The following is a 26,039-nucleotide window of genomic DNA, read 5'->3' on the forward strand; positions in this document are numbered from 1 at the left end:
GGGTTACAAATAAGCCGCCCCAGATAGAACTTATTTACATTTAGGTAGTTACATGTTACAGTATATTGCAGGTTCTAACACATCAAACAAAAAGGTTGGTCTTGATGGCTTTACGGGAGACAGTGTGAGATTCAATGGCTCTGAGGTGGGGAGGAAGTGCATTCCAAAGGGTGGGGGCAACTGATGGGAAGCTGGAGCCGCCCACACGCACTTTGTGAGTCCTGGGGACAAACAGGAGTCTGGGTACTGTGATCTAGATGGTTTGTGAGTGGAATGTTTGGTAATCCTACGTGTTAGGTAAGGAGGAGCAAGGTCATGGAGACATTTGTAAGTCAGGGCCAGGGCTTTGAAGATGATTCTTTGTTTAACGGGAAGCCAGTGGACTTGTCTTCTGAGTTCAGAGATGTGCTCTTTATGCACGAGGCCTGTGGCGGCTCTGAGTGCATTATTTTGAACGATTTGGAGTTTAGCGATATTCTTGGCAGAGGTGCCAATGAATAAGGCATTGCAATAATCGATCCTTGAGCCAATGATGGCCCTGGCGATGGTGAGGCAGTTTTGTTGGGACAAGAGGGGTCGGATAGCATTGATAAGTTTGGAGTAATAGGCAGACGTGGAGGCTATGGCGTTAACCTGTTTGTTCATGGTCATATCAGGTTCTAGAACCACGCAAAGGGTTTTGATGGACGGTGATACAGTGATTGGACGGTGATACAGTGAAAGGATTACTATTTGCTCAACTTATTGAGGTTGGATGGCGAACCAACCAGCAGGAGCTCAGTTTTGTCACTATTAAGGCAGAGCCAGTTTCCTGCCATCCAGTTTTGAATTGTTGAGTAGATGGAGTTTAAAGTATTCTGGTTGGATGCGTAATCACCTGAGAGGGTGATAAGTACCTGGGTGTCATCCGCATAGTTTGTGTATGAAAAGCCCATGGAGTCGAGGAATTTAAACAGGGGCCTCGTGAAGAGGTTGTAAAGGGTGGAGGCCATGCAGGGGCCTTGTGGGACCCCACACTTTATGGTGCTAGGGTCGGCACAGGACGAGTCCAAGAAGACCTTCATAGTTCTGTCTTTTAAGAATGACTCTATCCATTTGCAGGCATTATCGGAGAAGTTGGCTATTGAGGATAGATGTTGGCAGAGTGTTTTGTGGTTAACTGAATCAAATGCGGCTGACAGGTCGAGGAGCACGAGGAGTGCAGGTTTGCCTGTGTCTCTGAGGTCATCGATTTATTTTTTAAGGTCAAGGAGAGCTGTTTCGGTCCCATGCCGTGGCCGGAAACTCGATTGTCTAAGACCAAGGAGATATTGTGATACATGTATAGTTACGTATTAACCACCCATTCCAAGGGCTAGAACGGGTGGCAACAGCCCAGGGCCCGAGTTAAAGGCCTGAGCGTAGCAAGTGCATTTAATGAGGGCCTTGGGATGTTACCACCCTTTCCAGCCTTTGGAATGGGTGGTTAACACTATTAGCACCTGTCTCGGTCGGGCTGATTTAAAGTACTATCTTTCTATGAATGGGTAGCCTGGTGGCATCCTGTTGGCGGAAAGGAAATACTATACTAACATGGTCGCCATGGAAAAAGAAGGCGGTGCTCCGTACGGAGCCCCTTTTCTATTTCCATGGCAGCCAAACTGTGCAGAGCTGATGGAACATCAGCAGCAGCTGTGGCAGTAGCACTTGCTGCCGCAATGAGGTAAGTGAGGAGGATTGAAATAAAAAGGAACAGAGGGTGCAGGAAGATGGCAGGTGGTTGAACCTGCCATCGGCAGTATCGAGCCGTGTTCCTAGCCTCCTGATTGGTCGGCTCCCCTCTGCAGGGTGCTAATATGTATTATAGATAAGCAACGTAAAAACAACACATTTTTCTATATGTGAAAAAGTTATCAGATTTCAAAACAGGTTTGATTCTCTGGGCCTGATTTACAAAGCGTTTTCAATGGGATTGTGCCATTAAAAAATGCTTTTGTGAATCAGGCCCTCTGTTCATATATACACATTTACATATGTAGTTATATGTTTATATTGTTTATATGTGTGTATATGTGTTGTGTATATATTACAACATCAACGATAATGCCCCTGTAGTTATGGTTAAGTTGCTCTTCCCAAAAGAAGAGCGCATTTCGGGTGTCTTAAAACTATAGCGTTGTTCCACAAATCCACACAAAACCTCACAATAACAATATAAAACAGCCTCTGATTTTATTTCGAAAATTGGGTGTCGTTGTGGCAAAGGAGGGCTAGATGGATTGAGATAGATAGATAGATAGATAGATAGATAGATAGATAGATAGATAGATAGACATGAGCTGTGCCTTTTCTAGAACCTAAAACTTCCTTCGAGGCACTGTAAAAGCCATTCGACCAAGATTTGTGCTTTTGACAAAATGCTCAATATACTCGTGTGCTAGTGAATTAGGTCAAATCTACATAAAAAAATGTATGGGTCCTTCAAACCAACTTTTAGCAGGTTTGTCGAGGCTTACTTCTTATTCAACGTTTAAACAGATATTACAGAGCAAACATACAAATAAAGGAGGTGCTGCTAGGTTTTCGTGAGGGTGTAGCTGGCTAAGTCCACCAAAGTGAAGTGTTGAAAAGACTTAGTAGTTTTAGCCTCAACACCATACTCATAATAATGTAATTCAAGCATGTATTTTAAACCATGGAAACAACCGTTCATTCTATATGCTATTACCATGCGATCAAGAACCACTAAAGTGTTTCCAATCTGTTGATGAAATGCATATTTGCATAAGGGCCATTCTTTGCTATGCAGAGCAGGGACTTTTGAGGACATTGTACAATGCTGGCTGGCAGTCATCTTTTAAGACATATTATAGAAAATAAAAGTTAAACTTAAAATGTCGTCTTAAAATGAAAAATCTGTACATATTATCACTTCAAAGAGTGTTAAATAGTAATAAGTACGACATATATCGAACTCATCATGTATCACTGCAATGACTACAGGGTACACCAAATGCCCTCAACAGGTATTTTATTATACTGACCTGTTTTAGGAGGGTATAACCATCGCAGGGACCCAGAGAACTAAATCCAGGTGTAAGAATATTAGTTCTGAGAAATGATCTTAAGCATCTAATACATGTTCGAGAAATGTCATTCCGACAATACCAAACAAAATGTGTGGGGTTGTCCGACTGTTCTACATACAATCCCTTCTTATTTCATCTCCTGGCTCCTATTAAGCCTCTACTATGGCTGGATGGCAGCCTTCAGCTGCTTGCGTGTGCCCTCTGCCCTTCCTACCCAACGTCACAGACAGCCTGCGTCTAGAATGCAGTTTCCCTGATTTCCCTGATTTGGCTTTACTTTACTGGATATTTTACCCTAAAACACCACCAATCCAAGGTGGAGGCAATGAACAGGAAGACAACTCTGGATTTAGTGAGATAGGGAGAGACTAAAGTAAGAGGACGTACTATATTGTTGTATGTGCTGATATCATTTCGGATCAGTAATAGCAGTTTGCATAGTTGGAAACATTACAGATTCCAAATCTGGCCCTTAATGCATAATTGATAAACCAAATGGCACCTCGCCTAAAGAGAATGCTGACTTGTGACATCTGCGTTACAAGCCGAACTGATCATTGCTATTTAAATATGTTTATTCGTGAACTACTTATACATGTCAGAACAAAAGCCGCAAAGCTAGGTTGCGGGTCACATTTCAGCAGACACATTTCTTCCCCTCAAAATATAAACCTAATTTCACATACTTCCAAAAATGTCAGTATCATGGTAATAAGAAGCATGATGGGTATGGCAGGTATTGGGGCCATGATATGGGCACAAGTAGTAATTCAATTAATCATTACCTATCACTTACATTTGAATAATAATGCCTTTATGAATGTGAGGCAAGATATTCTAGTTATGAAAATGCCACCTCAAGGGAGGTTACCAGTTCTGTGAACTTGTAACCAAAAACGTAGCCGCTCTGTAGGTCTAGGGACCTGATTTACACCCAGTTGTCAATGGGACTGTGCTATTGTAAAGGGCTTCTTTTTAAAAAATCAGACCGTATGTGTTTCTTTATTTCATATTACTAAAACAGGAGATATAATAAGTGGAACTTCGGCTGTGCTGTGCTTAGATCACACATGTCGCTTTCCAGAATTCCTTTCACAAACTAACATGAATTGTTTATGTGCATGAAGGTATAAGGAACGTGTGCTAGCAGCACACCCACAATTGAACACTAGAAGCTCCTCGTGTACTCGTGAGTGCCAGATTCAGCGAGCTCTAGAACATGTCCTTCCCGTTCCATCCCACAAAGCAGGTGATTACTGCCAAATTGTGGGTTATCATAAAAAGAAAGGTCCTGCACTGAGAACAATATTGTCACATCAGTACAATTTAAAAGATTGGGCGAGTACCATTACACATTACACGCCACTGGTTCCATTTCATCAAATCAAGTGCCTACACAGACTGTAACAGTGATGATGGTCAACCTATGTTTTTTTTTTTTGTTGATAACTTCGTTTCAGAAGGGCTTATACTGTATGATGTTAATGTTAATATCCAGTGGCTGATAAAAGAAATAACATAACCAGCCACTAATAATAGCAAACAGAGAGGATAGTAAAAGATAAGTGAACACATTGGGTAAATGCCATGAGCTGCAAAGAAGCCTGCAGGGTTTGTAAATGCGACCTCTATTTCCCCCATAAGTGATGCCGTGTCAGAGAACAACATGAGGAAAAAACAAAAATCTCCTTTAATGGAGAACTGTATTTGTGACCCTGGAATAATTCAACCAAAACCAATTACAATTAGGGGGCGTTTTTCCATTGTGTTAAATACCCTGCAACAATATTCAAACATATTTGAAACATATTTGAAGTATTAGGTGGGACCTCAAGAAAGGTAACAATGGAACAATGTTCAGAATACTTGTGTCGCTCTTCCTTCCATTTAAGAATAAAAACATGTCAATTTAATGTGACGATATTGACTACAATTGGAAGCTTGTTTAATCTGGGCAATTTTTAAGGGCCTTATGAGCATGGTGGTGCAGTGAGAAATGGTGGGAACGTTGTGGTAATTCTTTTACTGCCACATTACCATACCTCACTGTAGTATTATGGGTTTGGTGGCAAGGTGGAGGAGAAACCTCCAGCAAAATGATGATGGTAAATCCACCACCTAACCCCCAAAAATCAGTAAACTCAGTGGAATTGCTGCCAAAATCGTCATGGAGTCCTAGGGACTCCAGAAATGGGACATACAATGTCCAACCACCACTTGTAACCATGCAGTAAATCCACGCGACCCAGTGGCGCTAACAGTAATTCTGTTTGGTGGTATTTCAGTGGATGTATTGCCTTAATACTGCAAACTTGTAATGAGGCCCCGTGCTCTGCCTTAAATGCAATAGAAGCTGTCCCATTGAGTGGTGCACAGAAGTTGAGTTCGGGCCTGACATACAAAGTGTTTTTCAATGGGATCATTTAAAAAAAGCTTGGCCATTGTACGTCTGTTAAGGAAAGACTAATAGATGTGTTAGGTTCTACAACACTGATCTACGAGTAATCCACATGTTTAAAATTTCAATTATATATTTAGAGGAATTGTATTCTGGAAACAGAGCAAACTAAATATTGCACCAATATTGTACATTAAAAGAAAAAGTACAGCATACCCATCGAGTAGGTTATTGTGTTTTTGGTAGCATCACTGACAGTTTTATTGCCACATCCCCTGAAAGGAAATGGGTTTTATAAAATTTGAGAGTTAGGATCATATTTCAGAAGCAATATTTTGATTGTTGAGGTAAAGCTGCCAATTTAAGTAATGTGCTAGCTTGGGAGATGTACTGCAATGAAATTACAGAATCCAAAACTCCAGTCATTAAATTCAGTAAAATCAATTAAATAAAATACTGCAGGGAAGCAATGTGTTCATAACAATTTAAAATGATTTGCAAAGACGTTGAATAGGACCACATTGCTCAGTATACTATTAAACTATGAAGGGATATTTGACTATGAGCAAGGAACTTCAACACAGGAAAGCATATTGTATAGCTTCTGCTTACGAGAAAATAAATGAGTCAATAAAGTCTTTATTTTGTAACATATCAACAAGAGACACATAATTGCAACAAAACACTGTACACAACAAAACATACATCTCAACTCTTACTAGACATATACCAAAAAATTACATTTCGGAATTAGACGCATGGAAAACGATTCCACAATAAACAAGAAGCTAACCAAGCTTCAATCTTCACTTAAACAATAGTGTACTTTAAGTCTGCTATGGAGATATTGGGAAAGTATTTCAATAGGAAACAGCTCCTGCTGGAAAACACATGTTTAAAGTTGAGAAATGACAAACCCTCGGATCATCTAAGAGAAATTGAACATGACTACTCAGACATGGCATACCTGCTTGAGATATTGAGATGTTGCAGCCAAATATAAGGTGACCAGGAGTGAACAACTTTGTGAGGGAGGCAAGAAATTAGATCTTTTTTCCTTGCCTCAACCGGAAGTCTGTAAACATGTTTAAGACTAAATCAGATGTGTTCAAATGTTCTGGCTTCAACCACCCTTCCAACTGCATAGTATAGGTATGATGAAATGACTACTGCCCTGCATTAGTACTAGGATACGTAGTGGCTAAACCACCTACTCAGCCCTCACACTACTACAAACCAACAGTGATCCCAGTCAACACAGACAAGCGATCTACCTGTTTTGCCCTTTGTGGTAATCTGGGCTGAGGGCATGCTATACTTTGTAGAGGGTATGAATGTGATCACAGTAGCAACCAAAACAGCAATGATATGATATGATATGGCATTTATAACATGTCTGTACACAAGTGTTTGTAGGCACGACAAAAGAAGGAGGGGGAAATAGAGGGCAAGCGTTTCTTTTGGTGGAACACATTTAAGGCTGTGAACTGTGCAACAGCAGCCTATTGACTTAATTTGGCACTGCGAGCCGTCCGAGGCTCTTGCCATTTCGAGCCGTCTACGCGCTTCCTGGAGGAGGCGTGGCCTTAACTGCACGTGACTTCATCACGTGTCGACTTGCATCTTTAAAGTCCGGAGGCTGCCGGCTGCTCAGTGCAAGCGTTTCTTTTGGTGGAACACATTTAAGGCTGTGAACTGTGCAACAGCAGCCTATTGACTTAATTTGGCACTGCGAGCCGTCCGAGGCTCTTGCCATTTCGAGCCGTCTACGCGCTTCCTGGAGGAGGCGTGGCCTTAACTGCACGTGACTTCATCACGTGTCGACTTGCATCTTTAAAGTCCGGAGGCTGCCGGCTGCTCAGTGCAAGCGTTTCTTTTGGTGGAACACATTTAAGGCTGTGAACTGTGCAACAGCAGCCTATTGACTTAATTTGGCACTGCGAGCCGTCCGAGGCTCTTGCCATTTCGAGCCGTCTACGCGCTTCCTGGAGGAGGCGTGGCCTTAACTGCACGTGACTTCATCACGTGTCGACTTGCATCTTTAAAGTCCGGAAGCTACCGCCCTTGTGGCTTTAAGCCCGGTGGACATAAGCCTATTGGCTGTTATACGGCTGTTGTACGCTGGTGGTGCGGTTAGCAGACAGGAGACTGTGGAGGTGTTCCCTCTTTGATCCCGAACCGTGAGTTAAAGCCTATACTTCTTCTAACCAATATTCGGAGTTGTGTTGCCCTGTGAGTTGAATAGTAACTAAAAGCACTCTATAATTTATACTGCACGTTATGGCATCTACTCCCAAGTCAGTAATACTTCCTGTGCTGGATGCAGCAAACAGCCCAATGGTTGCAATTGCTACGCGATCCAAACACAACAATCTGCTGAAAATCCAGTCAACAACTTCTATTACTTTGACACCGCGCGCAAAAACACGACAAAAAACTCAAATGGCAAATAGAGATATAAGACAATTTTGTCCAATGACTAAAAATCTCTCTTCATCTCATATTCTACCTGTTATGCCACAAGAATCTAATGACGAACTTAATGATCAAGTTTTGTCTAATGCTGCTTCATCATCACAAACGGAGTCTGTTATAAACCTGTCTCCTTGCTGTAATGAAAAATCCAATGAAACGAACTCAAACATATTGACTCTTGTACCAGACTCAAATCAATTAGACCCGGTGATAAATAAAGTCTTGCCCAGCGATGGGGATGATCCGAATAATCTGCCAATCTCCGATAACACTATGATACAGTCAACCACCCAGTTGGAACACAAAAAAGATCCAAAACTACATCTGGACCAAATCCCTGAAATCCCAGAGGAGGAAAGCTTCGCAACCAACGAAGATGTTTTTCTAAAAGAACAAAAGCAAAACATGCAGAGATCAGAAAATACAACTCCAGACAAATCTAATGTTGATTACTATAAACGTGGCTCCATGGATTCAACCACTTCGGAATCTGCATCTTACATACTCCCAACACCAAGACATTGTGAATCTTCTCGTGAAAAAGAACATGTCCCTCCAAACACAGGTCTATTAGAAGTCACTCTTATGGCAGTAAATACGACAATTCAGAGTCTATTTAAATTATTCGAAATTCTCGAAAACAAAATAACTTTACAATCTGCAAAAATCGACCAAATTTCGGCTTGGATACAAGCTCAAGCGAAAGAAAAGGAGCCCTTGTGTCAGTTCACTGAACCTATCAATGATCTGTCCCAAGACATTGAGATCATGACCATCCCTCTAATCCAATCTACCACTCTGCCTATGTTCAATGAAATTATATATCCAATTGAAGAGGCGGACAATGAAAACTCACACAAAAACACTTCTTGGATAAGTGTTGAAAGTTCTCCTAAAACATCAAGTTGTCAAAATGATAATATGAATTTTTTAACAAACATCAACGAAATAAGGGTCGATCTAGGCACCTGGTAACTAAACCTTTCCAATCTACAAAACGATCTACTAAAACAAATAATCGCATCATGCGACCACGTACAGTGGATATGACCAAAACTGTAACTACGCACATTGACAAAGTAGGCGAAAATGTTTTATTGAGACACAAGTCTCCTGTCACTAATTCAATAAATCCAATCTGGAATGCACAAAATAAACTTTCTATACAGTCACCTCTAAGCCAACTCGTTGCAGTATTGGAAAAACGGAAATTAAATGACCCTTTATCAATCAACAAAAACGCGACTTCTGACACTAGCTTAAAAGCTCAATCAATAGATGCCAGTAAAAGTGTGGAACATGCATCGTTGCTGCCAGTGGGATCTCAAATCGATCAAATCAAAGCAGCAGTAGATTTATATATCCTGCGGCGAATGTCTGAATTAAGTGATCCGACAGCTAAAATAAATCTGCAGAATTGTGAGGGGCAGAACTATGCGAATAATGCCCGTCAGATAGAACAGGCTGCTGATCACGACAAGCTATCTTGCGAAAAACTTAGAGAACATGTATCTCAACGTACATCAGAAATCCACGACGTAGAAGTTCAAAAAGGCTCACAGAATAGTTGGGTAAAAGGCTCCGCGGATAATGCCCATCTCACTGAACACGATGTCGAACACGAAACTAAGATCTTCTCAGAACCTAGAAGCCAAACTCCATCAAGGCGTAGTGATGGTCCTCCGACAGTACTTGCATCACAAATGGAGGACCTTTGGAATACTCCAAATGAGAAAATCAAATTAATGGTCGACTCTTATTTGGCAACTCATTTGGACTTAGTGCCCGTATTACAAGATTCATCGAATAAGGTGTCAAGAGTTAGATTCTCTGGTGATGTCAAGGAGGCTAATGATATTAACCTATGCCGCAAAGTGATAGAAACAAGCAGTAACTTGAATTGCAATCAAATTCTTCAAAATCAAGGCTCAATGAGTAAACAAAAAACACGCGATCTCATAAGAAAAAAAGAACAAGCGAGCTACCACACACTAATCCTGAAATGTCACGCGGCTCCTTATCCTCAATATGATTTGTCCCGTGCAAGCGTTCTAAACATCTTCAGTGATGTGCCCGAACTAGGTGATCTCACATCTTTTGATATTAATCAAGTAGAATTTATCTGTGACACCAACCTGGGCATAGTCCGATTATGGATGAAATCAGGGTTAGTAATGAACTATTTATGGCAGGCTCGAATGAAGCTCTTTGCAATGGGATTTTTACTTGCCCAAGATCCCGAAAGAAGAAACTATGAATCCATCATTGCAAAAGACGCAAATACAAAGCTATCTTCAAATATATGCCACTGTGCAAAATGCAATGCCTTCGATTTGACACCCGAGATTCTGACCATCTCACAGTCATAACCATCACTGACGCCAGATTCTTACGACAAAAAAAATGGCTTGATAATCTTGGCTAGCTGGAATACCAGAGGTTTTTCCCATTTACTCACCAATGCCCATCCCGTTCTGGTTGATGCAGATATTATAGTCCTCCAAGAAACTTGGTTAAGTAAGCCTCCCTTATGGGACCATCATGACATCTTAATCAACCCAGCAATCACTGCCCAGAAAGGGCACCTTATGGCAGGATTATTAGTCGCTGTTAAACTGGGTTCTAAATTTAAATAACAGGCATGGGACAATCCAAACAAATTTATACAGTTGGTTAAACTTTCGAATGAAGTCCAAAAATTGGCACTAATCAATGTTTATAGAAATCCAGCCGCCATCACAGATGACCGATTATATAAAGATCTGTCCAAAATGTTTGTCCTAATTGCACAAACTTCAGGAATAACAGATATCATTCTGGCCGGCGATCTCAACATTGATTTGGTCAAAAGCGCATCGAAGAGTAAAACAGCTGAATATGTCAAGTGGAACCATATTATGAAACAATTTAACATGAGAATGGCCAATGGTTCACTCCCGGGTGATATACCTCATCAAGTTACATGGTATAGAGGAAAGACGACAAGTACCATTGATTACATATATTTATCTGCAGGGTTATTCATGGCGTCTAAAGAATTCAAGGTAATAACCCAATCCAAAAGTGATCATCACATGTTAAGATTGACATGGTCAGGAGCTAACCAACAAGACCATGCCAAATCGGAATGGATGCCACAAAATGTATCAATTAACAATGCTAAATCTCGTTTTAGGTGGACTCCGACTAAACTTGCTGCATTGAATAAAAGTATTATACAACAAAAAGATTTTCAGACATCACAGTCCTATGTGGACATCTTGTCTATATACAGAACTTTTCACCTCCCTTCAAACCGATCTCATCAACATACATTTGATCAACAATTATCACAGAAAAAAAAGAGTACTATAGAGGTTTGAGACAAGCCAAACAGCTTTCATGGCCCGAACGGCTTCAAGCTTGCAAAAGGTTAAAAGTGCAGTACAGATCTTGGATACGTATGTATAGAGGAAAATTATTCCAACAGGATGGAGAGATCTTTCTTTCAGCTATAGCAAGCAAGAACTCTGCTCAAATTTGGCAGATACTTAACCTGAACTCAAATTTGAATAATTTAAAGTCACAACTTAATGGAGTTCCAGAAAATCTATGGGTTTCACACTTTGCTCTACTGTACTCGGATAAAGCTTTTCATACACATATCCATGGATCTCACTCCTCAGGCTCATGGAATTTAGAATGTTCTGAAAATCTAATTGAGGCGCTCATTTTTAAGTCGTCTTCCTCCCGCGCGGCAGGCCCAGATGGTATCACCAACTTCATGCTTAAGCAACATCCTCAGATATGGGCGAAAATCCTAAATAACATCTTTCATCGTATATTAAAAACTCGCAGCATTCCCGATTCATGGCGCTCTTCGGTCATTGTGCCAATTTTTAAGAAAGGGGATCGCTGCGCACCAACAAACTATCGCCCGATTGCACTGTTGGATGCTCCAGGTAAAATCTTTAATCGCCTAGTGCTATCGGCCTTTAACCTCTGGACATGTAAATACAAGTATCGTGATAACAATCAAACTGGATTTGTACGTGGGTTAGGGACATCTGTAAACCTCATGATTCTCAATACATTGAAAGCTCAAGCTCATCAAACTAAAACATCATTGTTTTTTGCATTTATAGATTTAAATGCTGCATTTGACTCGGTTTCCCGTATAAAACTCTTTCAAAAATTAAGGGAAGCTCAGTGTCCTCAAGACATCGTGGATATCATTATTTCACTTCACACATGTACATCTATACGAGTACGTCTATCTACTGCTGGCCTGTTATCTACAGTCATCAAAACATCAAGAGGATTAAAACAAGGGTGTATTCTGGCATCGGCGCTATTTAATTTTTTCATTCACGATGTTCAAGAAATTTTCCTCAATTTATCCTCTGATTCACCAAAAATGAATGGTTCCACAATCCAAGCGCTTTGGTATGCTGATGACCTAGTCCTAATATCCAAGACACCGACAGGTCTTCAAAAACTAATTGATGTACTCTCAATGTATTTCGATGACAACGAGTTATCCATGAATATCAAAAAATCGCAAATTGTAGCCTCCGTTGTGAAACGATCTCAGAGAACAAGGTTTGTGTGGAGGGTAAAAAACATCGTCCTTGACACTGTGTCGAGCTATAAATACTTAGGAACTCATTTTGAAGCCAGTTCGGTGGCAACAGAGCATTTTCAATCACTACAAAGCAAAGTGACAACTGCAATATCACAATCCAAATTGATATTACATAAATACGGTAAATTTTCAGTGGAGGCTATCTTACATTATTGGCAGCAGAAAGTGATACCAATAATACTTTATGGCCTGGAATCTCGAGACATCGCAGATGTGAAGGAGCTCGACAAAATCGAAGCCAAATATTGGAGAACTCTCTTGAATCTGCCACAATCTGTACCCATTGCGTGTATCAGATACGAACTTGGTCTCATCTCTCTTAGGGCCAGATATCATTGGCAGCTCTGCGCTCTGCTCAGGAAATGTTTAACGAACATTGAATCTGATATCATAATTGCTGTTTTGGCAAAACACCTGTTTCATTCACCTCAGAAATTAACAGTGAAATGGACTACATATGCATATGGAATAATGGCAGCAGCAGATGTTGATGTTGAAACCTTGATCCTAAATCCCGTCCGTGCAAAAAATAAAGTGTATATTCACGATTGGCGGACGAATCGTGAATCATGTCTGAAATATAAACATTTTGATACGCACCTCTATCCGGATAAAAACATGAGATGTTCAGAAAAATACCTGCTAAAGTCACCATCTCCATACATGCGCAGTGCATTTATGCGAATACGACTCAATTTATGGTTGACTAAAGACATCCTAGCTCAGCGCAAGCAAATACCCATGTCGGAGAATTTTTGCCGGTTCTGTCTTGTTGTGTCTCAAAAAGAAACTTTAAAACATCTATTAATAGATTGCACGGCACTTTATTCAATCAGACACAATATATTCGGGAAAAAAAATATGTGTGTGGTTGCTTCGGTTCAGTCATCTTTGAGATGGGCTTTCCTTTTAAACTCAGAAAATATGAGTTTATCTATTGCATCAGTAAACTTTTTTAATAAATTGTGCTTAGATACCCCTGCACTCATCTAAAAGCGTTATAAACACGTGGAAATAAACACACACAAAAAAAAAAAAGTTGAATATGTATACATTGTGCACACAGATAACAGAAATTTGTATCTAGACTATTACATTGAAAACGTTTGAAATTTTTTTTATGTAAAAGTTCTTGTAAAAATCTTATGGTTAAAAACAAGAATAAAAAAAAATAAAAAAAAAAATAGAGGGCAGACAAAACAATGATCTTATTAGGCGTTCTGTCATTCAGATTGTGCACGTGCAGGGAAGAGGAATGGGAGAAGTTCTGAGGGGGGTTGGCACAGTGCAGGTAGATCAGAATGTGCAGCCAACAGGTGGCTTATAAGTGCTGAGAGAAGGTACTAAAGGGTTACAGATATAGACCACAAGTGCTGGGATAGCCAAGAGACAGTTTGAGGTGCAACTGGACATGCATTGACCAGGGCCCAAGTTCATAGGGTGGCCAGGTGACCAGGGAGTGGAGCAAATGTGACATCAGCGGGGAGAGGAAGAGAGAAAGCGGAAGCGAAAAGGAAGGTCTTGAGTTGCTTCCGGAACCAGAGGTGGCTCTGCTCAAGTTTGAGAGAGGCAGGGAGGCTGTTCCAGAGGGAGGCCACAGCCGAAGATAGAGATCTGCCCCAAACACTCTGCTTGGAAAAGCAACTGACACACAGAGTGTTGAAGCTGGATGAGTGGAGAGCTCGAGAAAGGAGATGTTTAGGAAGAGAGAGTTGGAGGTAATGCGGCCCCAAGCCCCAGAAAGCCTTGTGGACAATGCTGAGGGACTGAAACTTGATCCTTGGTGCCACTGAGAGCCAATGAAGAGATTTCAGAGCTGGAGAGATGCAAGTCCTGGGCTTGAGGCCAAGGACAAGTCTTGCAGTCCTTTTCTGGATAAGTTGTAGAGGATGGAGCATAGAGGCAGGAAGATTTAGAAAGAGCCTGTTGTACAATACTTCAAAATAAAGAAATGTCCAATCATGGTTCTTTGAATACTTATATACTTTAATTAAACACATCATTAAACAGTAATACCTGAGCACAGGAGGTATTACCAGGCCAGGTAATGCCCGCCCTGCAAGGGTAATATTGCTACTAGTGCCCTGGCACATTGTAGCTGGGTACTAATAGTGTATTTCTTTAATTTGAGAAATTACATGTTCACTGTTTCTCAACCTTAAAAGAAAACTACAAATAAAGATTGCTGTCATGGATTGGGGCAAAGGGAACTACTCATAGCCCCTTCTCCCTTTCCATGATGGCTATTTGCACGTTGGGACGTGCTGGGAGCAATACTGTTCACAGCATCAGTGAGGTACAGCAGCACAAGGTAAGTGGGTTGTGATGTTATACATGTGGAAAAAGGTAGTGGGGAGGTGGGGGAAGTGGGGGGCACTTACCTGATTATTCGGCGAGGGAAGAGGGCGGCCTCCAGCTCAGAGGAGGTTTGAAGCAGGGGCTTTACCATGTGGCAAAAGCTCCCATTTTGACCCACCTCATTCGCTGGGAGGCCAAGGCCATGACCCTGCTGGGTACCAATGTACAATAATAACTGCCTACAAAAACACTTTGAAGACCCACCCCTTTGAAAAGAACACAGACTATGCAGAATGTAGATGATGCAAGCACTCTGTGTATTATAGCAGGTTCAAAATGCAATAAATGGCAGATAGTGTCATCAGAAATTATATGTCTTGTGGAAAATGGGTGGCTTATCAGTTACGAAAGCCCTAAAAGTGAACTAACGGGGCAAGGTCCTCTCAATGGTACATCTCTCACTACTTGGTGATTCAATGGCCTTAAACAAGGCTTCTCAATGTTGTGTGTGAGCATCAAACAAGGTTAGGATGCAGTGATGTATGGTGATCCAGATGGGGAGTTGCATCAAGTTGGGTTTGAGACGAAGCTCTATGAGGTTCAATTAACTGTTTGACAGTTCAAGTCGATGAGACTTCTGGTGTCAGTTTGATGGTGGAGCTTGGGTCAATTACCAAGATGCTGGAGGTTGGAGGCGCTCCTTGAGACATAGTGGTTTGAAGGATTCCACATCTGAAAGCTTTGTGTTTGAACCAGAGCAAGTAAAACACACAAATGGTGCAATGAAATTTGAGAAATACTCAACAGTTGTTTGAAGAGATTCAAAGAAGTGCCAACAACAGCACTGCGGGTCTTGGTGGTTTAAAGACATTCAAACACAGTTGAAAGATGGTTTGATGGTGGTTCAATGAGGTAGAATTCAGGAAATGAGTTGCTTAGAGTTTTCTGGTGCTTTAAGTCCCAATCCAGAGGCACAGGGAAAAGACTGGTCCTTGTCCTCTTTACTACCACCCTGGGGCTGACTAGCTAGAATTGCAGGAGTACTTAACCTCAGAGAGGGATCTATTGAGCAGTGCAATTATCCGAGTGGCAGGACTGGCCAAATAAGTGTTCACCCCTAATTTGACCTGGGAATGGGCAACCTGCCTTCACCTCACAATAGAAGGACTTGGGAAAGGACTTCTCTCCCAACAGGGTCTTCGTAGTTCCTTTAAATGTCCAGAAGGAACTGAGAGCCCCTCTTATAAAGGCAAAAGGCCACCCAGCATCGAGAAAAAACAAGCTGGCTTTAAGGGTTCCAGTCACAGTAAATGTAACAAGGTATGATGCCTTCTTGCATCATCCAGGAAGTGCTGCTGTGCAAGTATTGTAGGGGAAGGAAAGAAAGAGAAGCCCACAGAAAACCAAGCTGAAAGAATTCTTCCTTCCCTCTGTTATGCTCTGTCTGAATGCCTAATTCCATCCACATCTGGCCATTTGGTAAGCAGAACCCTGGTGTGAGGATGGTCCTTTTGTTTAGTTTATATCACTTTGAAGCTTTTTTTCCCAGGGGGCTCCTGCGGAGAGCTGCCTTGCTGGTGAGAGGCACAGTCTTCCTGCCCATTGTCCTGCTGGTTGTACAAGGACAGGCAGTCTGACTAGAATACACAGAACTCTTCTGTAGATGGTCTCGGCTCACAAGGTTGACATGTGTAAGGTACAAATCAAATGTGGCTTTAATAATTATGTAAACTATCAGCCACCGTACCAAAGCCCGGCTGTGGCATATATTTCAAGTTATCCTGAGCACCAGGTTTTAGTTTATCATACGTATTATGGTTTTAGATCAAAGGTGCATTTAAATACAACCACTGTCTTTGTTGTCATCTGCAGCTGTCAAACTGGGCACCCTTCGCCTCTGAACCTACTCAGTACCACTAGAGAGCATGAGCTGCAAATCAGGGAATCTGATGCAGCAAGATACAGGTGTAAACTATGTTTTTGGCATGAAGTATACTGAAAGGGGGATCTGATTAGCAGACCCCCCTTTCTGAGATAGAATTACCCACATCATTTCATTATGTAATACAAATCAAAAACAGCTTGGGCTTTCACACCCTCACCAGGTAGCAGTTTCTCACAGAAAGATTGTCTGCAAGAAAGAAAAACTGGATTGTGAGATAACTGAAGGAACAGTATTACCTGCGCAGAACTGTTAAATATTGAAAATCTGAACCAAACTATGGACATTAATAGCAGGAAGAAAAGGCTTTGAGAATGTAAGTGCAAGAGTTCCCTGTAGATTCAGCACAAACAACCAGTTAGATCAGCAGTCTTTTTTTGTGTATCTTACTTTTGGAGGTAGTGTTTCCTCATATGCTCATCATTCTCACTCTGTTCTAGGTATCCATCGAATGGGAGCACTTTGGTAAGGAGCTCCCTTCTAATGTCTTAATAGACTAAGTGTTCATGTTTTTTTTTTTTCACTTTGAGAAACCCTCTAGTATTTTGAGTGGGGTTGGTTCAGAGCATGATGATATTGCTCTGTTAAACTTAGTGAACACAAATCACCCATTTGATTGAGCCATAAAAGTCATACAGTTTACATCTGTACTGTCATATGAATCCCCTGGGCCCTCACAAAGGATATTACTGTTTGCATCCAGCCTTTAAGTGCTAGCATATTCTAAATTTGTAGGGTGGATGGATATAATAAAGAATCGTGTGTAGAACTCACTGGGGCATTACTCTGAGGCAAAACAGGCCAGTTGCAAGTGTGAAATCAATGGATCTGGCAGAGTGGTCATTAGGGGAACAGTGAGTCAGGGATTTGAGTGTGCAGGCTTCCAATTCGTTTAGATAAATGAGAGGCCATTCACACGTGATCCTCAATAGCTATTCCTTCGGGTGATGACAATCAGTGTATGATGTCAATCTGAGACAGAAATGAATGTCATCTAGGCACTAATGTCTGAACATGCTGCCCAACAGGTCTCCCAGCAATTGTACGTACATTTTGAAAGCCATAAAACATAGTATTGAGACATTTGGCACCCTATATGTATTGGTGAAATTTGGGAATACTCCTTTACCCTATCTCAGTATTTTATTCTGACTCCCTAGCAAGAACCAATATAAAGGTGGATGGGAACAAAATCAGTTTCAGAGAAAAGCCTAGAAATATGCCGGTCCGATAGCACAGTGAGTAGAGTGCTCTCTTTGGCATCTGAGCATAGCCTGCTGACGCAGGTTTGAATCCTGGCAGGGCCAGACTCAGCCTTTCATCCTTCTGAGGTCTATAAATGAGCACCACACACAGTGGGTAATAATAAAATACCTGAGGGTTCGTAGCACTATATAAATTCTAAATTATTATTATGAATATTCCTGTCTGAAAAATCACTATTGTCCAATTGAAAAAAACTCTATCAACCATTATTGAACGAGGGCAAGGTTGATCCATTACCCTCACCACTGGACCCTATGGTTCAGCTTCTAAATCAATATTTACCCATTAGTGGTCCAGGCAGATATGTTTTGCTAAAATGCAGTGATGCTGCCATCTCACTGCATTTTTAAACTTAAATTCCAGCCCAATGAAATTAAAGTCAATTAAAAACAAAATCAGTGCAAGTACATACTAATAAAAAATAAATAATTTAGGAATGCTTTAAAGTAACTATTCAACAGAAAAGCTTTATGTTAAAACTGTTCTTTTTAATTCTCAATAACATATACCTATGATATTACTAACTAGGGAGAGATAGTGGGTCACCATAAAGGGGAACATATAAGAAGCAAAAAGCACATTAAAGAAATGTAAGGTAAAGAGTAAGGAAGGGTTTGAAGGTGGCAAAAAGAAGCCGTATATGTCAAGGGTGGAGCCATTTTACATCAGGAATGTGAGGAAAATAACTTTTTTTTTTAAATACAGGGAAGTTAAAGAAATTTAAAATTCAGTTAACCATATTGGGATGAAAGGTGCATGGAGAACTTTTCATTGAAAAAAGGAGCAATATATGATTCATATATTGCTTCTTTTTTCAATGAAAAGAGTTTGCATTCGGTGAAATAAATATAGATGAGCAACATAGATTCGATATAGCATGTATTCGGTTACAAATCTCATCAGTCACTGTCAGCAGTAACTAACACAAAAGTATGGTATCACCTATTACGGGTCACAGAAGTATTTTATAATGGCAAACCCACATTGGAAAACGCTCTGTGAATTAGCAATTCCTCCATATGAGTTGGTTGAGAGTCATGCAACTGAGTTACTGGCAGGCAGTGAAAAATGCATTAATCCAACAGCTGTTCTGTTATCAAATTGATTCATCGATTTCAAGTTGAATTGCCCTTAGAACTGAATGTTAGTAAACGTGGATTAAAACAAAAAAACGAAGGCTTAGGTGGTGGTAAAAGTTAAATTCGATTTACCAATGTCCCTGAATCTGTCCATTATCAGCTTTTAACACAAATAGTACTTATGAGTTGAAGATGGCCAGATTTCATTAAGTAATGTGTGTCACATGGTTGTGTACCAAGAGAGATGTGCAATATTCATTTATAGTCTTAATGCTCTCCAAGACATAGTGAAATGGAGTGTTGTAGAGAGCATAATTCATGAAAAAATATTGAAAAAATGCTAATTCAAACAAAAATTAAAGCATTTTAAATCAGGAATTCCATTTCTGCATAGTAATTCTAAAACTTGTATTATTATTATAGTAATAATAATAATAATTATATTAGTATTATTTCGACAAAAAGAATGGTTTTGATTGTACAATTGATGTATGTTGTGCTATCAATGAAAACTGATATATGGTGTGTCCCTTCCTTCTTGTCCCAGTTCACGATCTGACTAAACATCAACCTTTTGCATTGAAAATGCAACTCAGCTAAAACAGTCAATTGATAAGGACACATTTTTGCAAATACATAAATGTATGCTTAGCTCAACTTCAGTGCCAAGGTGGTGAAAACATCCTCAAATGATAAGGCTGGGAAACAGCTTTCCATCTTCACATTGTTAGTCACTCAGCCACATCCACGTGCAAAGGTCTCATCAGGTTAATGGTGTGTCCAGAATGGCTTCACCGACTTCCAACAGGTGCATGCATTACACAAATGTTACAATGTTACAAGTACCGCACATGGAAATGACAGTTTAGTGGATAAAATGTATTCTTACATAAATGGCAATTCTAGCATAACATATTTGCAGGAATAATTATGAGTATATATCTTAAATGACTGTTCATAACCCTCAAAATAATCTATGAAAAATGTAAAAGCATGTTGCACATGCACATGTTTTTAGTAGCTCCATAAAATGGTGTGAATATTTGCAGGAGGTTGAAATTGTGATCACGTCCTGCGAAACTTGTACATTGCTGATTTTTCTGCAGATAATCCTATGATCCATAAAAGATACATATCAGACTGTGCAATACTACAGGAAATCGGTAGGCAGTCTGTGTGTTAACACCTGGAGCCAGATTATCAAAGATTTGCATTGGTGCAACTTAGTGGAACAAATGAATTTATCACCAATTTTGCTGCTCTGATAATAGATAATGGAGCAAACAGGTTTAGCCCCAATCGGTTTTATTTCAAAATGTTTTAACATGGGGAACTATGAGCAGGCTATTTGATTTGCTATGTTTGCTGTGTAACATGAAAAGAAAGGTAGTCAAATCCTTGTGTTTGTTTTTTTTTTTTGTTTTTGTTTTATTCGTATTTATATAGCGCACAACAGCCCGAGGACATCGTGGCACTTGTTACAGTACAAAGCTTAGTTACTTAGTTACATGGTCATTAGCAATATATATACAGGTTGCAATATAGTTACATAGCCATTAGCAGTATATACACAGGTTACAATATAGTTATATTACATTTGTGTTATATTACAATATACATGGCAGAAGTGGAGGAGGCGAATGGCCTTGAGGAGAATGGCCTTGAGGTTGTGGCGGAAGACAGAGATGGAAGTTTCAGCTCTAAGGGTGGCAGGGTGTGAGTTCCAGAGTTTTGGTGCAATATAGGAGAAGCCTACACCTCTCGCTGTGGCTCTCTTTATGAGTGGTATGTGTAGCTGGTTGGTGTACTGAGCTCTGGTGGGGCGAGTGGATGTGGTCCTTGATATTGCTTCAGATAGGTATGCTGGAGCGGTTTTGTTGATTCACCTGTGAGTGATGGTGAGGATTTTCAGAGTAAAACGGTTTTTGACCTGGAGCCACCGGGCTTCACGTCTGGCTTGGGATATATGGTCTCTTCTAGGGATGCTCATGGCGGCTCTGAGGGCATTGTTCTGTGTGGTTTGCAGTCTGTGAATGTTTTTGGGGGAGGTGCCAGCTAGATGGTCGTTGCAATAATCGAGTTTGGTTCCTATAGTTGCTCTAGCTGTGGCCAAGCGGTTAGGGGTGGGTAAGTAGGGTTTAATGGCATTGATGAGTGTGGTGCTGAATGCTGATGCAGAGGCTATGACGCTGACTTGTTTGGTCATCGATAGATTTGCCTCAATGTGAACACCTAGAGTCTTGACAGAGGATGATACGGAGATGGTTGAGTTGTCTATGTTGAAGTTGTTTTATTGGGGGCTTAGTTTAGATAATGTGTTTGACTGGCCCATGATGGGAATTTCAGTCTTCTCCCCGTTAAGACAGAGGCCATTGATTGCCATCCAAGCTTGGATAGTGGCATAGATGTTGTGAAGGGCTGTGGCGTCTTGGCGATAGAGTCCAGATAGGGGTAAAAGTACTTGAGTGTCGTCTGCATAGTTTATATATACAACACCCATGGAGTCAAGTAGGTCAAAGAGGGGTTTTGTGAAGAGGTTATAGAGGATGGGGGCTGTACAAGATCCTTGGGGGACACTGCAGTTTATAGTGGTAGGATCTGCGTTAGCTGTGTCGGAGTAGACCTTCATGGTTCTTCCTTCAAGGAAGGAAGTGATCCAGGATGCTGCTTGATTAGAGAAATGGGCTGCATGGGTGAGGTTGCTGTTTGCAATGCAGCAAATATAGTGGAAAATACAGCCTGGCTAATTTTAGCCCTACTGCAAACTTTTTTAGATAATATGGATTGTGAATGAATCTGTTTGCTCCATTTTGCATTATTATTATTAACACTATTGCAAATCTTTATAGTCTGACCCCTGTTTGACAAGGAACTCGCTCTATTTTAGAGCACTGCATATCGTAGCATGGAGGCATAGTAGTCAGAAATGCAATCCAAAAGACAACACGCACGCTTTAACCGAATGAAACGCTTAGCTACTTTTATCCCTTCCATTTTCTTTTATTCCTAAACATTGGTCGCCTTAAAAGAAAAAAGTATGTCAATTGTCATTGAAGAACACCTTGTGATATTTTCTGTAGAGTGCCTTGTTAGCGATCTAGTATCCTGCTCCAGTTCACACAAACTAACCACTCCCCTTATTTTTCTAATCAGATGCATGCTTCAGTTTGACCTGTGAGATGGGACTTCTCATGGCAATTCGTGCACTAGAACGCCACAGCTGGGGAAGTGCGGGCATAACAGGCGTATGATTTCAAGGCAGACTTTTGCCACTGTCAAGTAATTCTTTCAGGAAGCAGATCCCTAACAACGCTATTGGCTTTGCTTTTGAGATTGCATCACAGACAGAAACAAAATCAATGAAGAAATCCGTGTGTAAAAAAAGGGAAACAAGACTGAGAATTAGTAGATAATCCTAAAGACGTGTTAGAAAATTGGCACTGCAGCTGTTGGGACCCTGATATTTGCTCATCTTTGCTGGGATATTTCTTTTGTGGGGAACAGTAGATATAGCTGATTGAAACTGCAAATCCATTTTGTTAAAGCAAGTAACTTTAAAAAACAACCCATTAAATTGCTTTGTTTCAGAATGCTTTTGCACCCTTGACTGATGCCAAGACTAGGAGCCATGCTGATGATGTCGGTCTCGTTCTTTCTTCATTACAGGCTAGTATATACCGAGGGGGATACAGCCGTTTTGCTCCATACTAAATGACAAAACCATAAAAATCTTCCAGTGTGGGGGAAAAAAAGAAGCTTTCCGAGGCCTGGGTATTGCAATACATGCGGTAGTGCATCATTTTAGCAAACTCTATAAAACAAATCACAAAAAGAGGAAAAAAAATACATTTTATATCTTATACCTCAGATATTTTGTTCTGTGTATTTTAATATTGTGGGTCTTTAATTTCTGATGGGTGAGTAGTTTGATTGTTGGATGTAGAAGTTTTTGTGGTTGATCTAGAAAGCTGCTAGATATGAATAAACCCAGTTTTAGGGCCACAATCAAGAGTGCTATATCATGTAAATGAATTATATATGCTAAATATTAAGCTATGGGGATATCATATTTTGTAAGAGTGTGCGTGACTGACTACAGCAGTCTTTTTTCACATTGTATTTCCCTTCAATTCTTCAGGAGTGGTATAAGGGGTGAGGAACCATCCTGAAAAGAAAGAAAAAAGTAGTAACAGCATAAACATGCAAAGGGGGCAGCGCTGAACCGATAATTATATATCAGCTGTCTTAAATGAGTTGCTATTTTTTAAAAGCCAAAGGTTATTTTATGGTTAAGGGGATGGTGCAGGGCTTGGGTTCTTCTTATGTTTTGAACATACAGTCTGATTCAAAACTTACAGTAAGGCATCCTATAGCATTCCACCATGCAATCTTCAGTTTGAAACAAAAAAATATATCAAGTCCAAGACTGTATACTAACTTATTAAAACACATTCTTTTTATAATTCATCCAGTATATTAAATGATTGACAACATTGCTAACTTTTATAATGCGGGGAGGGAAATATTAATACATAAAGGTGATTACAAGCATTGTTTCTATTTTTTACTGAAATAGAAATAAAACAAGTAATACAAAAGTCAGTTCTTTGTACAAGGTTAAAGATCATGTATAAAACCGCCCATTCGTGCAGTGCAATAGTAAAGTGCTAGGACAGAGACAGCCTACAAAGCTGTAGTTTAGGCAAGTAGATCGACTGTTAGAGGCAAACGTATAATTTTTATGGAATAATATGTTAAATATATTCAGATTTATATAAGCATTTTACAAGTATCGCAATCATTGAGTATTTTCATCCGCTTGGTACTTTTTGGAACATGACTGCATCCTGTAAACAATCTGCAATTTTTCAATGCGACACAGCTTTCCCCACACCTCCCACCCGTACCATAAGTACCACCACCACCTCCTTTGAGTCATTTTTCATGCAAGGCTTTTTTGGTTAAATTGTGGGTCCCAGAAAGCATATGAACTTTCCCTAAACATAGCCTTTCACTTCACAGAGCATAAATTGGTGAGGGCCGTTGGACTGAGTCACTCAGCTGGCACATGTGCAGAGCAATGGAAGACGGCAAGATGGTGGATTGAGGCCTGGTTGAAAAATTGCAGTTTGTCTTGACATGTGTTCAGACTCTTTCCATGTTGTCCTGTTTACAAGTTAACCCGCGTTGGGGTGTTTGTCATGGGTCTTCATGTTTTATTTTGTATTTAAATAAAGAAAAAGAAAAAAAATGTAAAATGTGGCAAAAAACTGTAAGCCACCTTTTTTGCAGCAAAAATTTATATACTCATCTGTACTATAAGTGTCCCTAATCGGTGCATACCTTAGTCAAATTAACTCACTGCTGTGAACCTGCCAAGTTGCTATAAAAACTCTGCTTTCAAACGAAAATGTTTGTGATCTGGCTTTCTCTCTGTCATCGTATGTGCATGCACTCAGTATGATCAGTTGAACAATGCCATGAACAATTTTCAAAGTTTTTCATATGTTTCAACAACATGTATGAATCTGGGAGTAAAGACACATCAGAGATAAAAGGAAATAGTAACAAATTAGCAGAAATGGTCAGCACTGTGTATTAGGATTTGTTTTTACTGGGGAGAGAAAGATCAAACAGCGTTTTCAACCGATCATTTTCTTCTCATGAAAATCAAGCAAAATATGTATCTATATGTGTATCTACATGGATATATACATGGATATTTACATATTTAAAGATATATATATATATATATATATGATACACTGTTTAATGTAATGTAACTGTATTGGATAACTGAACGCATATTTTTAAGGGAAACATTCAAATTACATGAAGCCAGTAAAATAATGCCTATTATAAAGAAAAATAAAATAATATATTATTTAAATGTATTGCAACACTGAGACAAAGTTAATATTTTTTAATCATGAAAAATGAAAGGGACAAATACACCTTTTTCTTTGTCATCGCGAGTGTCAAACCACCACGTCGGGAAGTACAGATATATTTGAAGTTTTGTTATGTGTGCAGCAACTTTATCCACCTTGGAGCCAGTGGCGTTCTTGACGAAAGTGGATGAGGTTGTAAACAGATTTTAAAAACATTGTTCAATGTGGACAGTTCCTACAACACTTCAATGGGTCATTTTAAAATGTTTGTCTGAGATAGTCATGTAAAGAAGGGTTTGGATTTGTTTTTTTACAATATATATTGGGAATGTTTTCACATATATAAATAACTACTGATGCTATCAATTATGACAAAAAGTATACATACCATGTGTGAAATATAGTGACTTAAACAGTTAAAAAAGAAATCTGCAAACCCAGAAAATGTGTATATCTGTCTTTAGAGATTAGTGTTTATATCACTACAGTGGTTTGTGAATAAAGAAAAATGGTTTGTTATATTAAAAATAAAAGCTTAGTCTGAAAAGATACAAAAACAAAGATGTTGAGTTTTTTTTAAAATTCCTTTCTTGATATGATATGATGTGATTTTTTAATTATATAGCGCCTATACACAAATAGCCTGATTCATGGAATTATTTGCGTGAAAAACACAGATTTGCGTGCTTTTCTGCCCGAAAATCCATATACTTCAGACAGGGATTTTCGGGCAGAAAGTCACGCAAATCTGCATTTTTCACGCAAATAATTGCATGAATCAGGCTGAATGTGTTTCAAAGTGCTTCATGGCAAGGGAGTGAGCAAGGGAAAATACAATGGCCCTGATTCATGGATTATGTGTGCCGGAAAAAAATCGGGATTTGTGCGCCATTCAGCCCGCAAATCCCCATTTGTTAAACATGGATTTGCGGGCAGAATGGCGCACAAATCCCGATTTATTTTGGTGCAAATAATCCATGAATCAGGGCCAATGACAT

At 39.9% G+C, this 26,039-nt stretch overlaps 1 protein-coding gene across 21 annotated transcripts in view; it reads left to right on the forward strand.

Moving 5' to 3' along the window:
* Positions 1 to 25,596, forward strand: part of RBFOX1 (RNA binding fox-1 homolog 1) — a 1,014,010-nt gene extending 988,414 nt beyond the window's left edge. For 6 of the 21 annotated variants that reach the window (XM_069646785.1, XM_069646784.1, XM_069646797.1 and 3 more), the window contains exon 13: positions 24,173 to 25,596. In XM_069646785.1, the coding sequence (XP_069502886.1) occupies positions 24,173 to 24,288 (116 nt within the window). In that variant the 3' untranslated portion in view covers positions 24,289 to 25,596. Of the gene's footprint in view, positions 1 to 22,303; positions 22,983 to 24,172 lie in introns of those variants that run through there. The other 15 variants (XM_069646787.1, XM_069646790.1, XM_069646798.1 and 12 more) reach the window with 7 other exon arrangements.
* The last annotated feature ends 443 nt before the right edge of the window (positions 25,597 to 26,039 follow it).

The sequence above is a fragment of the Ambystoma mexicanum genome, chromosome 2q, assembly GCF_040938575.1.
Source record: "Ambystoma mexicanum isolate Mex_15411 chromosome 2q, UKY_AmexF1_1, whole genome shotgun sequence".
Lineage (NCBI taxonomy): Eukaryota > Metazoa > Chordata > Amphibia > Caudata > Ambystomatidae > Ambystoma > Ambystoma mexicanum.